General features: G+C 33.4%; 2 protein-coding genes across 3 annotated transcripts; both read right to left on the bottom strand.

Annotated features, from left to right (window-relative positions):
• Positions 1–12,122: 12,122 nt before the first annotated feature.
• LOC120185616 lies at positions 12,123–13,218 on the bottom strand. The gene is made up of 2 exons (XM_039189790.1): positions 12,961–13,218; positions 12,123–12,417 (listed from the first exon to the last, which is right to left on the bottom strand). Exons 1-2 carry the CDS (start codon positions 13,187–13,189, stop codon positions 12,272–12,274), a joined length of 375 nt encoding a protein of 124 aa, XP_039045721.1. The 5' UTR covers positions 13,190–13,218; the 3' UTR covers positions 12,123–12,271.
• A 1,199-nt stretch (positions 13,219–14,417) lies between these two features.
• Positions 14,418–14,978, bottom strand: LOC120185626 (EPIDERMAL PATTERNING FACTOR-like protein 8). Of its 2 annotated transcripts, none has more exons than XM_039189798.1 (2): positions 14,838–14,961; positions 14,418–14,760 (listed from the first exon to the last, which is right to left on the bottom strand). In XM_039189798.1, the coding sequence occupies exons 1-2, from the start codon at positions 14,929–14,931 to the stop codon at positions 14,516–14,518; spliced, it is 339 nt and encodes a 112-aa protein (XP_039045729.1). In that variant the 5' UTR covers positions 14,932–14,961; the 3' UTR covers positions 14,418–14,515. The 2 variants fall into 2 exon arrangements, 1 of the variants encoding a protein (XP_039045729.1); XR_005522141.1 differs by having other exon boundaries at positions 14,606–14,765; positions 14,838–14,978.
• Position 14,979: the final 1 nt, after the last annotated feature.

Genomic DNA, 14,979 nt, shown 5'->3' on the forward strand with positions numbered 1-14,979 from the left:
AATTTTGAAAATTAATGGGAAGTAATTTGTGATTGTCCATTGCAGCTATCAAAGCTTGATTTGCCTGTTCTTGGAGCACCGTACGGACGTAATATTTTATGTTAGAAGGGATGAACTTGAAATTTTAAAATTTCAGGAGGTGAATTTGAATTTATAAATTTTTAGTGGATGAAATCATATTTTTAATAGAAAATATTTAGAAAAAAAATCTAATATATATAATAATTTTAAAATTTCAGAGACCACTGTGATTGGCTCTCCCCTCATCCTCGATGGTTGAGTGTTTATCACTTCACCTTTTACAGGGCTCGAGAGCTGAAAATGTAACAAAAACCCCCCCTTTTTCATATGATAAGAGGTATTCTAAAATACCTTTTACATTAAAGAGTATAATTGAATTAATATTCGATACATTATCAATATATGAATCTTAGACTCAATGATATATCAAAATTCGTTATCTTCTTAAATTTTTATTTGAGGAATATTTATTTATCAACTTAAAGTAATTTGCCGATGGAGCAAAGTTCTAATACAAATCTATATTACCATTTTCATTATAGTTAATTGCACCATATATCCCCATACTATGACCCTCATTTTGAATTAGTCCTTAAACTTTTAAACATTTTAATTTCATCCCTGAATACAACTCTCATTCTAAATTAGTCCTTAAACTTTTGAATCTTTCAATTTCATCCATAAATTCATCCAAATACATAATCAATTTCAACCATAATTTAATCTAAGTTTTATTTTTTTTCAAACGCATAATAATATAACTTGGACTAAAGATTTCATTAACAAGGAACGTGATAAGTATACACGTATAATTTGGGATGAAATGGAAACGTTCAAAAAGTTTGGGGACCAATTTACAATGAAGATAATAATTTGTGGATGAAAATGAAATGTTGAAAAGTTTGAGGATTAATATAGAATGGTAGTCATGGTTTAGGGATGAAATTAGAATGTTTAAAAATGTAAAGGCTAACTTATAATAAGAGCCATAATCGAAGGATTATGATGCAATTACTCTTTTTATTATTTTTTGTGAACATGTAGTCTTCGTCTAAGACTTTATTTATCAAGTTGTGATAATGAGAATTTTTTTTAAAGATTCAGAAAGAAGTCGTTTGTGTACCTCTATATTTGAGTTGGATATTTTTAGTTGATAAAATAATTTCAAAATTCTATTAAAATTTAATTCGTATTATTCGATTAAAAACTAAAAATAAAAATTTGATAAAATAATACCTTCTTTTTCTTTATTTGGTTTTGTGTGTAATCTTTAAATTAGACTGAATTTTTTATTAATTTTAGGATTAACTACATGCTTAATCACTTATGTTTGTGTTTTGTCTATTGTTATTTATTGATTTCAAAAAATATAATATATGATCACTTTTATTTTTATTTAATTAAGATATTGTCACTTTCGTTTTTATTTAATGAAGGGTTAACTACACATATGATCACTTATGTTTGTATTTTGTCCAATTTTAGCCACTAATTTCAAAAAACATAAGATATAGTCACTTTTGTTTTTTATTTAGTTAAGATGTGGTCACCCCGAGTTAACTATCGTTAACAACATTTAAATATTTTGATATAATCACACATTTGATCCCTATTATTTCATGTTCTCTCAATTTAGTCATACTTCTATTAAATTAAAATAGATATATATTTTTAAATGAAAATAAAAAAAAAATTAAATAAATTTAATAATAAAATTTATTACATAAGTTAATATAAAAATATTTTTAAGTTAATATATATAAAATCATATTATATATAAATCTGTCACGAGTATCCGATTCATATTTTTTTGTTTTTTCTTTAAATTATATTATTTTTTAAAAACTATATAGAAAAATTCTAAAATTTAAAAGTCAATAATATATATGAATCCACACATAATGTAACATCCTCCATACCGGGTTAGTGATCAAATTGTGAGATTTAAAAATTCAGTGACCAAATTGGATAAATTAAAAGTTCAAAGAATTGATTGAAATGTTTTGTGTAGGAGCAATTAGCAAAGAAGGAGGAACTAAAGGTGAGTTTTCTTGTTGATCAAATTCTTGATGAATTTAAGGTTGCTTATTGATCATTAGATGATAACTAAGCTTAAGGAAAGCTTATATTATCTTAAAATCAAAAGATATGAAGGATTAAAGAAAAGAGGTGAATAAGTGAAATCTTGACATAAAGGTATTAATTAGATTTTAAGACTAAATTTGACTTGTCATTAGTGGAATTAAAGGATATGAAGGGTCAGAATTAGATTTAGAACATGTTGGAATTTGAGGGAGATTCTTGAAATATATGTGGAAGATTTGATTTCTAAGTTTTAAAGGTATTGAATGGATAATAATTAGTTTAAGTAAGTGTATGCAAGTTAGGAATATAAAAAGAGGGGAAACATAAACTGTTAAGAAGATTATGAAGAGATTTTCGTGCTAAAATGACATTTCTGGGCAATGCGCATCGATGCACATTCAAGGTGTACCGATGCATCAAGTAGTGCATCGATGCACCCCTTAAATACAAACATCGAATAGGATTTATGTATCGATGCATAGATAGTGCATAGATGCACCCGTCAAGGGATGCATCGATACATGGTGTAGTGCATCGATGCATACCTTCATTTAAATATGAAAATGGCTTTTCTTTTAGCCCAAGAAATGATAGTTTAGAATATATTAATTAGTATATTGATAAGTATCAATGAATTACTATGTAGATACAGAGCCTAAACAAGTTCTAGAACAATTGCCTAGTAAGATCGATCGAGGAAAAAGCAAGGAAATATAGGTGAGTGCATATGCATAACATGATTATAGCGATATATTCAGTTCTAGACTTGTGAGAAGTCTAGATTCAATTCATTGATGCATGCTTCATTTCATATTGTGAAGCATGATATGAATACATACTATGTGTATTGTGTAGCATGTTTTAAATGAATATGTATACAAAGTTATATGAGCCATGTGATGAAGGTAAGGAAATGATATGTCTATGTGATATACTATGTAATTTGGGAAAAGCCCATGTTATATAGATGAGAACTATAGGTATAGTTGGCATGCCAAGAGTAGAGGGTCTACGCGGTCCTTCGGGGACATATATGTATTCTTTGGAACACGTGTGAGGTCTTTTGAGACACATACTTGATCCTTGGCATATGTATATGATTCTTAAGGAATTTTCTACGTGGTCCTTAGGGACAATCTTATATGGCACTACGGTGCAATTCTACGCGGTACTTCGGTACAATTCTACGTGGCACTTCAGTGCATTTATACGAGCTGTGGTGACAGCATAGTGCACAACCTCATAGTACTCACATACCTTAGGTTCTCAGTATGGTATCATGGGCCAATAATCTTATTAATACGAATCCATGAATGTTATTGTACTATGCTTACAAGTAAGGAACATGGTGATATAAACTGCATGGTTAAGTATTTGATTTCATCTCATTCCATTTTATTATGGCATTTTCATTACATTTCTTTGTTGTTATTATTATTATATTGCCTTACTAAGTTGATGACTTAGCGTGTGAGTGTTTCACACGTAGGATCCGAGTAAGTAAACGAGACAGATTAAGCAGTTGGACAACACTACTCCTACAACTATCAGATCAGAGGTAACTTAATCAGTAGGTTCTTTTGTTATGTAAATGAATGTTGGCATGTAATCAAAGGGTCAAGTTGTGTATGCTCTGAGTATTTTGATAAACTTGTATTAACATATGTATATTATTGTATTTTAATAATATAAGTTCAAATGTTTTATCGTTTTATTATAGTATTATTTTGTATAGTCAATGTGATATCCTGGACTCGTATCATGGTCGGGTATGGGTTGAGGGTGTTACATTTAATGGTATCAGAGCTATGGTTTAGTCAATTCTAGGCATAAACCAGAGTCTATAGAGTTTTTAAATGGAATACATGCCAACAAATTGTGAGAACTTTTGATCTGGTATAGTATGAGTATGTTGTTTTGCTAATAGAACAGTGTATTTTATTTTTTTAGATGTCCGGACATAATAGCTCCCGAAGTGAAGCGGGAGAAGATATGCCTGCTGAAAGCAGTAATTCACCTGTCCTGGCCAGGCAAGGTGAAGGACAGACATCTCAGAGACTGCTTGTACAAGACCAAGACACTTTCTTCAGGACGTTGGACGCTATTCTGACAAGTCTTCAACCTCCTGCCCCACCAATTCAAAGAATGAATGTAGCAAAAGAGTTGAGAAGTTTGGGAGCTCCCGAATTTAAGGGAGAATCTGAGGAAGGTCCGGTTACGACAGATCTTTGGTTAAATGATTTGAAAATCATGTTGGATGGTCTCCACTGTTCTGAAGTGGAGAAGTTAGATGGAACTGTCTCGTTACTGAGGGGCCAGACGATGATATGGTGGACGAACGTCGCCATGAGGATGTCAAATGACCAGTTGACTTGGTCTTTATTCTTAGATGAATTTAAAAACAAGTATATATGAGATCAGTTCATTCGGCAGATGAAACAGGAGTTTATGAACTTGAAACAGATGAACTGCTCTGTATATATGAGTATGAATGCGAGTTCAACAAGCTGAGTCGTTTGCATATGAGCTTGTGCCTACTGAAAAAGATGCGTGTGAATGGTTTGTGGAGGGCTTACGCCCTAGATTGAAAGAAATGCTGATATTATTGAATTTTTCCTCGTTCCAAAAGGTGATTAATCGTGCCAAAGCTCTTGAAAGAGCTTAGAATGAGAGATTTGGAGACTTAAGAGTTCAGACATCAAAGAGGACAGGTGCTTCTTCCAACTCAGCACCATCAAAAAGAGGAAGAGACTCAGGATTTTGATCACAAGTTAGATTAGAATCAGTTGCATCATCTGCTAGGGGAGCAAGTCAGGCAACGCCTAGACAGACACAGTCAGTGGGATCTGGTGCTGGGAGATCCAACCAGGGTCAAGCAAGACAGTGTCAGCATTGTGGGAAAAACTATTTTGGGGAGTGTCGGATGGCTGTTGGGACTTGTTTCCAATGCGGAGATGCTGGACATTTTATCTGGGATTATCCGTTGATGGTTGGTGAACATGCACCATCTGAGAGAGTTGGTTCTGCCTCACAGAGAGGATGAGGAAGAGGCAGAGGAAGGAACCAGTCTGAATCCTCTGCTCAACATGAAGTTCGGTCAACCGCACGGGTGTATAATTTAAAGACAAGTGAAGACCATGATGACCCTGATATTATAGCAGGTACTTTCCAACTGTATGATAAATTAGTATTGGTATTGATTGATTCGGGTTCTAATTATTATTACATTACAAGTAAGTTAGTAAAGGAATTGAGGATCCCCTTAGAAGCTATGAGTAATGAGATTATAGTAACTAACCCTTTAGGCCATAGTGCTCGGGTGAACAAAGTCTGTAAGGGGTGTCCCATAAAGATTTAGGGAATTGAATTCCCTGCTAATATGATGGAATTACCCTTTGACGAGTTTGAAGTGATTCTGGGAATAGATTGGTTGTTCCGTTACTATAGGGATGTTAATTGCAGATCGAAAAATGTAACTTTGAAGAGTCCAGGAGGAACAGAAATAAGTGTGATCAGTGAAAGGTTTAATCCTTTAGCAAATGTAATATCATTAATGTCTGCTAAGAAGCTATTGCTACAAGGATGTCAAGGTTTTCTTGCAAATGTGATATATACAAGAGCTAAAGAGAAAGGATAAGATAAAATTTCAATAGTTCGGGAATTCCCTGATGTTTTCCCTGCTGAGTTGCCAGGATTACCTCCAGATAGAGAGGTAGAATTTTAAATTGAAGTAATGCCGGGAACAGCTCCAATTGCAATGGCACCTTATCGGATGGCTCTGAAAGAATTGCAAGAGTTAAAGAATCAATTGCAAGAGTTTTTAGAGAAGGGATTTATTCGACCAAGTGTATCGCCTTGGGGAGCTCCGGGTTATTTGTTAAGAAGAATGATGGGTCAATGTGTCTCTGTATTGATTATCGACAGCTTAATAAAGTGACCATCAAGAATAAGTATCCCCTCCTGAGCATTGATGACTTGTTTGATCAGCTAAAAAGAGCTTCGGTATTCTCAAAGATCGATCTACGTTCGGGTTATCACCAATTGAAGATTCAGGAGAAGGACATTCCAAAGACTGCTTTTAGAATGAGATATGGCCATTATGAATTCATTATAATGCCATTCGGAGTAACGAATGCACCTGCTGCTTTTATGGATCTCATGAACAAGATTTTCAGCCCTATTTGGACCAGTTTGTTGTTGTCTTTATTGATGACATATTGGTTTACTCGAAGTCCATTGAAGAGCATAACGCACATTTGCGAATAGTTTTATAAATTTTCAGGGATAAGAAGCTTTATGCCAAATTGCCCATATGTGAATTTTGGCTAAATGAAGTAATTTTCTTGGGGCATATGATCTCTGCAGATGGGATTCAGGTGGACCCTCAAAAGGTAAAAGCTATAATGGACTGGGAAGTTCCAAAGAATGTATCCGAAGTTCGGAGTTTCCTTGGACTTACCGGTTATTATCGAAGATTTGTTAAGAATTTTTCGATGATAGTGCTGCCTTTAACGAAGCTGATGAGAAAGAATGTACCATTTGTTTGGACTTCTGAATGTCAAGAAAGTTTTGAAGCTTTAAAGAGAATTCTGACAGAAACTCCTGTATTGGTTCAATCAAAATCTGGCAAGAATTTTGTCGTATACAGTGACGCGTCCCACAATGGGTTGAAGTGTGTATTAATGCAAGAAGGGAAGGTGGTAGCATATGCATCGAGATAGTTGAAACCACATGAAAAGAATTACCCCACCCATGATTTAGAAATGGCTGCAGTGGTGTTCGCTCTTAAATTTGACGTCATTATCTGTATGGAGAACGATGTTACTTGTATACGGATCATAAGAGCTTGAAATACATGATGACTCAAAAAGAGCTTAATTTGAGACAAATGAGATGGGTTGAGTTTTTTTAGAGATTATGATATAATAATTGACTATCATCCTGGAAAGGCTAACGTGGTAGCAGATGCTTTGAGTAGAAAAACGTTTGCAGCTTTACGAGCTATGGATGCAAGGTTATCTTTGACTGGAGATGGTGGTCTATGTGCAGAGTTAAAACTTAAACCATCATGGTTGGACCAAATAGGAGAATTACAAAGCCAAGATGAAATATGCTTGAAAAGAATAGAGCAAGTAAAGAATAAGGAAATTAAGGATTTTGAGGTGAAGTCTAATGGGAAATTGTATTATAAAGAAAGAATTGTGATACCAGACGATAAAGAGTTGAAGAAAGATTTATTGACAGAGGCTCATTGCAGTCCATTGATAATGCACTCGGGTGGAACCAAGATGTATATGGATTTAAAAGATAGGTATTGGTGGCCAGGGATGAAACGAAGCATTACTGAATTTCTGTCCAAGTGCTTAACATGTTAGCAAGTCAAAGCCGAACATCAAGTTTCATCTGGATTATTGCAAACACTTTCCATTCCACAATGGAAGTGGGAAAATGTAACGATGAATTTTGTTTCGGGGTTACCCCTGACTCCAAACAAAATAGATTCGATTTGGGTAATTGTTGATCGATTGACCAAGTCAGAACATTTTCTTCCTGTCAGAACAGATTTCTCTATGGAAAAGTATTCGGAGTTATATATTAGAGAAATTATTAGATTGCATGGAGTGCCTGTTTTATAATTTCTGATCAAGATCCTCGATTCATCTCAAGATTCTGGAAATCCTTGCATGGAGCGTTGGGGACTCGCTTAAGTTTTAGTACCGCTTTTCACCCCCAGACAGACGGACAATCAGAAAGAACAATTCAAATATTGGAAGATATGTTGCGAGCATGTGTCATTGAGTTTAAAGGGTCGTGGGAGAAATACTTACCACTGGCGGAGTTCGCTTACAACAACAGTTATCAGTCCAGTATTAAAATGGCACCCTATGAGGCGTTATATGGGAGGAAATATCGTACGCCATTAAATTGGTATGAGCTCAAAGATTGAAATGTACTTGGTCCAGATTTGATTCAAGATATGGAAGAGAAAGTTCAGAAAATTCAACATAACCTAAAAGTGACATTTGATCGGCAAAAGTCCTATTCTGACCTTAAAAGAAAGGAGATTGAATTTGAAGTTGGGGATAAAGTGTTTCTAAATGTATCACCATGGAAAAAAGTATTAAAATTTGGTCGGAAAGGAAAACTAAGTCCTAGATTCATCGGACCATATTAAGTTGTTAAAAGAATAGGACCAGTGGCATACCAGTTATCTTTTCCACCAGAAATGGAGAAAATCCATAATGTTTTTCATATGTCCATGTTACAAAGATATAGGTTCGATCCCTCTCACATTGCTACACCAGAACAAGTAGAATTTCAACTTGATTTGACATATGAAAAGGAACCAATACAAATATTGGCCCACGAAGTTAAGCAATTGAGAAATAAAACGGTTCCGTTAGTCAAAGTTCTTTGGAGAAATCACAAGGTAGAAGAAGCCACGTGGGAACGTGAAGAAGATATGCGACTTTAATATCCTCATCTGTTCGTACAATAAAAATTTGAGGATGAATTTTTCTTAAGAAAAGGAGATTTGTAACATCCTCCATACCGGGTTAGTGATCAAATTATGAGATTTAAAAATTCAGTGACCAAATTGGATAAATTAAAAGTTCAAAGAATTGATTGAAATGTTTTGCGTAAGAGAGATTAGCAAAGAATGAGGAACTAAAGGGGTAAATAAGTCTTTTAATAAGGGAAATAATTAAATATTAGTTGAGGATATTTTATACCACGTGGAAGTTAGTGGGGAAGACCAAAGTTTCCAGATTTCTCTTCTTCTTCATTCTTCTTCTCCACCGTGAAGCCAAGCTAAAGGTGAGTTTTCTTGTTGATCAAATTCTTGATGAATTTAAGGTTGCTTATTGATCATTAGATGATAACTAAGCTTAAGGAAAGCTTAGATTATCTTAAAATCAAAAGATGATGGAGTTAGGAAGGATTAAAGAAAAGAGGTGAATAAGTGAAATCTTGATAGAAATGTATTAATTAGATTTTAAGACTAAATTTTACTTGTCATTAGTGGAATTAAAGGATATGAAGGGTCAGAATTATATTTAGAACATGTTGGAATTTGAGAGAGATTCTTGAAATCTATGTGGAAGATTTGATTTCTAAGTTTTAAAGGTATTGAATGGATAATAATTAGTTTAAGTAAGTGTATGCAAGTTAGGAATATAAAAAGAGGGGAAACATAAATTGTTGAGAAGATTATGAAGAGATTTTCGTGCTAAAATGACATTTCTGGGCAATGTGCATCAATGTACATTCAAGGTGTACCAATGCATCAAGGATAAATCCCAGAAATTGTTCAAGGTATATCGATGCACATGAAGTGCATCGATGTACTCTTTTAAAATAAAAACATCGAATGTCATCAGTGTATCGATACGCAAGTAGTGCATCGATGCACCCCTTAAATACAAACATCGAATATGATTTATGTATCGATACATAGATAGTGCATTGATGCACCCGTCAAAGGATGCATCGATACATGGTGTAGTGCATCGATGCATACATTCATTAAAAGATGAAAATGGCTTTTCTTTTAGCCCAAGAAATGATAGTTTAGAATATATTAATTAGTATACTGATAAGTATCAATGAATTACTATGTAGATACAGAGCCTAACAAGTTCCAGAACAATTGCCTAGTAAGATCGATCGAGGAAAAAACAAGGAAATATAGGTGAGTGCATATGCATAACATGATTATAGCGATATATTCAGTTCTAGACTTGTGAGAAGTCTAGATTCAATACATTGATGCATGATTCATTTCATATTGTGAAGCATGATATGAATTCATACTATGTGCATTGTGTAACATGTTTTAAATGAATATGTATGCAAAGTTATATGAGTCATGTGATGAAGATAAGGAAATGATATGTCTATGTGATATACTATGTAATTTGGGAAAAGCTCATGTTATGTAGATGAGAACTATAGGTATAGTTGGCATGCTAAGAGTAGAGGGTCTACGCGGTCCTTCGGGACATATATGTATTATTTGGAACATGTGTGAGGTCTTTTGAGACACATACTTAATCCTTGGCATATGTATATGATTCTTAAGGAATTTTCTACGTGGTCCTTAGGGACAATCTTATATGGCACTACGGTGCAATTCTACGCGGCACTTCGGTGCAATTCTACATGGCACTTCGGTGCATTTATACGAGCTGTTGTGACAGTATAGTGAACAACCTCACAGTACTCACATACCTTAGGTTCTCAGTATGGTATCATGGGCCAATAATCTTATTAATACGAATTCATGAATGTTAATGTACTATGCTTACAGCTAAGGAACATGGTGATATAAACTGCATGGTTAAGTATTTGATTTCATCTCATTCCATTTTATTATGGCATTTTCATTACATTTCTTTGTTGTTATTATTATTATATTGCCTCACTAAGTCGATGACTTAGCGTGTGAGTGTTTCACACGTAGGATCCGAGAAAGTAGACGAGACAGGTTAAGCAGCTGGACAACACTACTCCTGCAACTATCAGATCAGAGGTAACTTAACCATTAGGTCCTTTTGTTATGTAAATGAATGTTGGCATGTAATCAAAGGGTCAAGTTGTGTATGCTCTGAGTATTTTGATAAACTTGTATTAACATATGTATATTATTGTATTTTAATAATATAAGTTCAAATGTTTTATCGTTTTTTCATAGAGTATTGTTCTGCATAGTCAATGTGACATCTTGGACTCGTATCCGGGTCGGATATGGGTTGAGGGTGTTACACATAAAGTTTAAAAATTTAAATTACATAATTGAAATAAAATTTATTAAAAATTAAAATAAAGAAATATAATTAAATTTCAAATGTTTTGAATTTAAAATAAATATTTTTAAAACAATTTAGAATGTTAACGTGAAATAATTTAAGAAATTAAGAATTTAGAATATTATGGTGTCAAAATTTAAGAAATTAGGATTTTATAATGTTAGAGTGAAATAATTCGAGAATTATGAATAAAACATATAATATAATATAATATATATATATATATATATATATATAATAAATTGACTACCCTGTTAACCAATATTTTGTGACCCAGGCCCGTCCTAAAAACCCAAAAAAATAATGGTCAGATACCTGACCTAGAAAATCGAGTATTTTTTATTATAAATACCTGATATTTTTTAACTGGGTTGGCGGGTCGACAAGTTGGGGATTTTTGAACACCCCTATATGACATAACATGTAGCATCATTCGAATGGAGGATTAAAATTTTCTTAATTTATTAAAAGTGTGACTATAATGAGAGAATATGTAAATAACATGGACCAAATGTGTTATTATATCAAAATATTTAACTGTTGTTAAAGGCAGTTAACTCGGGGTGACTACGTCTTAATTAAATAAAAACGAAAATGACAATATTTTAATTGAATAAAAACAAAAGTGACTATATCTTATGTTTTTTGAAATCAGTGACTAAAAATAGACAAAACACAAACATAAATGATCATCAATGTAGTTAACTTTTAATTAAGATGTAGTCGTCACAGATTAATTACAATCAACAAATTATGTAACATGATATTTAGGTATACTCACATATTTGGTCATTATTATTTATATATTCTCTCAATTTAATTTTATTTTTGATAAATTAAAATAGACAACATAATGTATATATTTTGTATCCTAGTGCATAAATGCTTAATTTAAATTCATAATATTTTATATATATTAACTTATTGAATATATTTTATTATTAAATTTGCATCCCTTCAAATTAAAAAATATATTAACTGAAACATATTTTATTATTAAAAAATATTTTTAATATATTTTTTTATATTTTCATCCCTTCAAATTTTATAAGTTGGCACCCTTAATATAAAATTTTGCATCTGGTCACCATTTTCAGCAATTCTGGCAGACATTAACTATTACAATTACAGTGTGTGAAGTCTCACTTTCATCTTCCTCTTGAAGGGAAAAGAAATAACCTTGAAATTTATTCATTGATTCACTGAGATATTACAGGAAAATGTTTCCCTGGAGTAACAAAAGAGAGAGGAAATAACAAAGTTGACGTTCTTTATCTATATTTGAATATTCCACATGTACATCTAGTACTAATCTATCTCTCATTTTTACATACAGGATCAAATCTCTTACTAGTTCACCTCCTAAATCCAGATCCTTTATTAGGTTTACCAGAATTCCTCCCGTCCCATGCAGAGTACCAGAAGAACAGAGACATCCAGAAAAGAACAGCAAAGAAGATCCGCGCATGATCCTGAAATCTATTCATCTCTCCCACTAACCCTGCTCCACGGGAAATGAGCCATAAGAACACCACAAATGGCTAATGAGACAAAACAGATAGTAAGATACTCAAGTTTGACTAGGTCAATACTCGATTAGAATAGACTTATTAACGAGCTGGAGCAAGTTAATCGATACACGAGCTCAAGTTCAAGCTCCAACTGAGCTAAATCTAAAAATGTTGAGTTTAAGGTTTTTCAAGCTCGAATTGAGCTTCAGTTTTTTATATCAAATCTGAGTTGAGCTTAAGAATCTTAAGCTGATGAACTAGACTCAGCTTTGAACATTTCCAGTAGAGTTGAACCCAATAATACTCAGATTCAACTCGTTTCATTTACTGCCATAATCCTAACGGAATCTTGAATTCAAAAGCACACAAAAATATTGAATTCAAATTTCAGCTAGTTATACGGAATGGGAAAACAAGGGTATGAATATCCAAAGTTCCAGGCTTCTTAACAGAAACCAAATTAATCACAGTACAAAGGCATGAATATAATTACTTAGAAATTCAAGAACAAAGAAAGAGAAAACGGTGGAAACCTGGGGGGACTGGCTCAGGCGGAGAAGGTGGACGGGGGACGGCTGAGATACTAAGTGGCGGACGCGTGGTGCGATTCGAAAGGAGGCGGAAGGGTAACGGGCGGCGGAGGGGATGAAACTTCGGGGGCAAGATAGAAGCTTGAAATGAATCTGAAATCAAACTTTTGGAAATGAAAAGACTGAAGAAATGACGGTGGCTTGAAGCGGAGCAAATGGTAAGCATTTCCATTTCTGGTTTCTATTTCACCGAATCACACATAAACTGAGAAAAATATCACTTATATAGCAGTGGGCTTCCCTTATTTCTTTTTTGGGCCTCTTTCATTTTTCACATCTAAAATTGGCCTAGCAACTTTTGGCAAATGAATTGATTTTTTCACCTATTTGTCAAAACAAATTAAATGTTTTTTATATACTAGTAAAAGATTTCTATGGTTTTTTCTAAAACTCTCATATTTAAGGGGTTTTACTTGTTCGATAATTCAAACAGTAAGAAGTATTATTTTTAAAAAACGAATAGTATTACTCAAAGTTAGTCTCATTGGACAATCATCGAAGGCAATCAAAGTATTAACACATTGAATTTTTATTAATTTTGAGTGGGTTTTGTAGAAAACTAATCCAATGAGAAGATGGAGGAGTTAAATGTAAATACTTTGATATTGATCTTGCTACGGAGGGTGATTGTGACAGGCGACGATTAACTGCCAACAATGATCGAAAAAGTTTAGTGTAAAAAATGAATTTTTTAAAAATTTAGTCGCAAAACTAATACACCCCAAAAGTTCAATGCCTAAAACAATGTCATTTTTAACATTAATAATTGTGTCAAAACGATGTTGTTTTGTCCATGCCATCACAATGAAAAAAATATATGTTCACGTCATTGTGCCATTAAAATATAACGACTCGGTGGTATAATTGAATTCAAAATCAAAATTCAATGCTATAATTGAAACAATTGAATGTTTTGTTATATAAACGATACACCGCCTAAAATTGAGTGGTATTTGATATAGTTTACTCTTTCAAATATAATAAAATATAATATAATTATTATATATACATTTTCACATAGAGCATTTTGTAGTTCACAAACAACAAATTTAAGAGACAGATGCATTGTATATAAACCCATAATTTAAACCCAAATTTAAAATCCTATGAACTCCGATGACATACAATATACAAACCACCCACTTTGAGATAAAATATGAGGCGAGGGGCAGAGATCAGTGTGGTTTTTCATGCTACAGATTTGCATGAAGTTCGATTATCGGAAGTAGGAAGTACTAGAAATGCTCTGATAGATTCCACGTTGAAAACTAAAGTTTTCCCTTCCTTGGCAAACTGAAAATTACATAAATCATCATCATCGTTTCTCAAATAAATGTATACCATAGATAGATAATAGCATTTACAAGAACTAAAAATTATAACCTTAGTTTATAAAGTAGTAGGTACTATATATCATCTATATATATATAAGGTTTGAATATGTTATAGTAGTATATATTTAACTTAAAAGAGCTTTGTGTGGTTACCATGCATGAGATCAAGGTTGAAAGAGCTTGTCCCCACATTTGCATTTCCACGCCAGGAGATAATAGCTATCATCTTCATCGCCACGATACGTTGCCTTTTCGAAGCTGTTCTTCTTCCATTTGTGGTAAGAAATGACAGGAGTAGCCATGCAGGGCCTGCAACTCAAGCACTTGTTCACACAAGCGGGAGGCTTTGACCCCAACACCATTTTACTTTGCCGCGACCCACCTGGGTTTACTGCCCCATCTGCAAAACCTAGGCTACACAGTAAAATAGGAATCAAAACAGAAATAGCTGAAACCTAACCCAAGTAGTTTTTGGATTGTTATTACCTGTTGGAATCAGAAATATTGTAATGGACAAAATGAAAGCCACAGTGATAGCAAGTTTGAGACCATTGGGGTAGATTCTTGATGAAGCACCCATCACTATTTGCTTAATGTGAACACTTTGTTGTTTTGTGAGGAAAGGTAC

Source organism: Hibiscus syriacus, unplaced genomic scaffold (genome assembly GCF_006381635.1).
Source record: "Hibiscus syriacus cultivar Baekdansim isolate YM2019G1 unplaced genomic scaffold, ASM638163v2 tig00113124_pilon, whole genome shotgun sequence".
Classification (NCBI taxonomy): Eukaryota; Viridiplantae; Streptophyta; class Magnoliopsida; order Malvales; family Malvaceae; genus Hibiscus; species Hibiscus syriacus.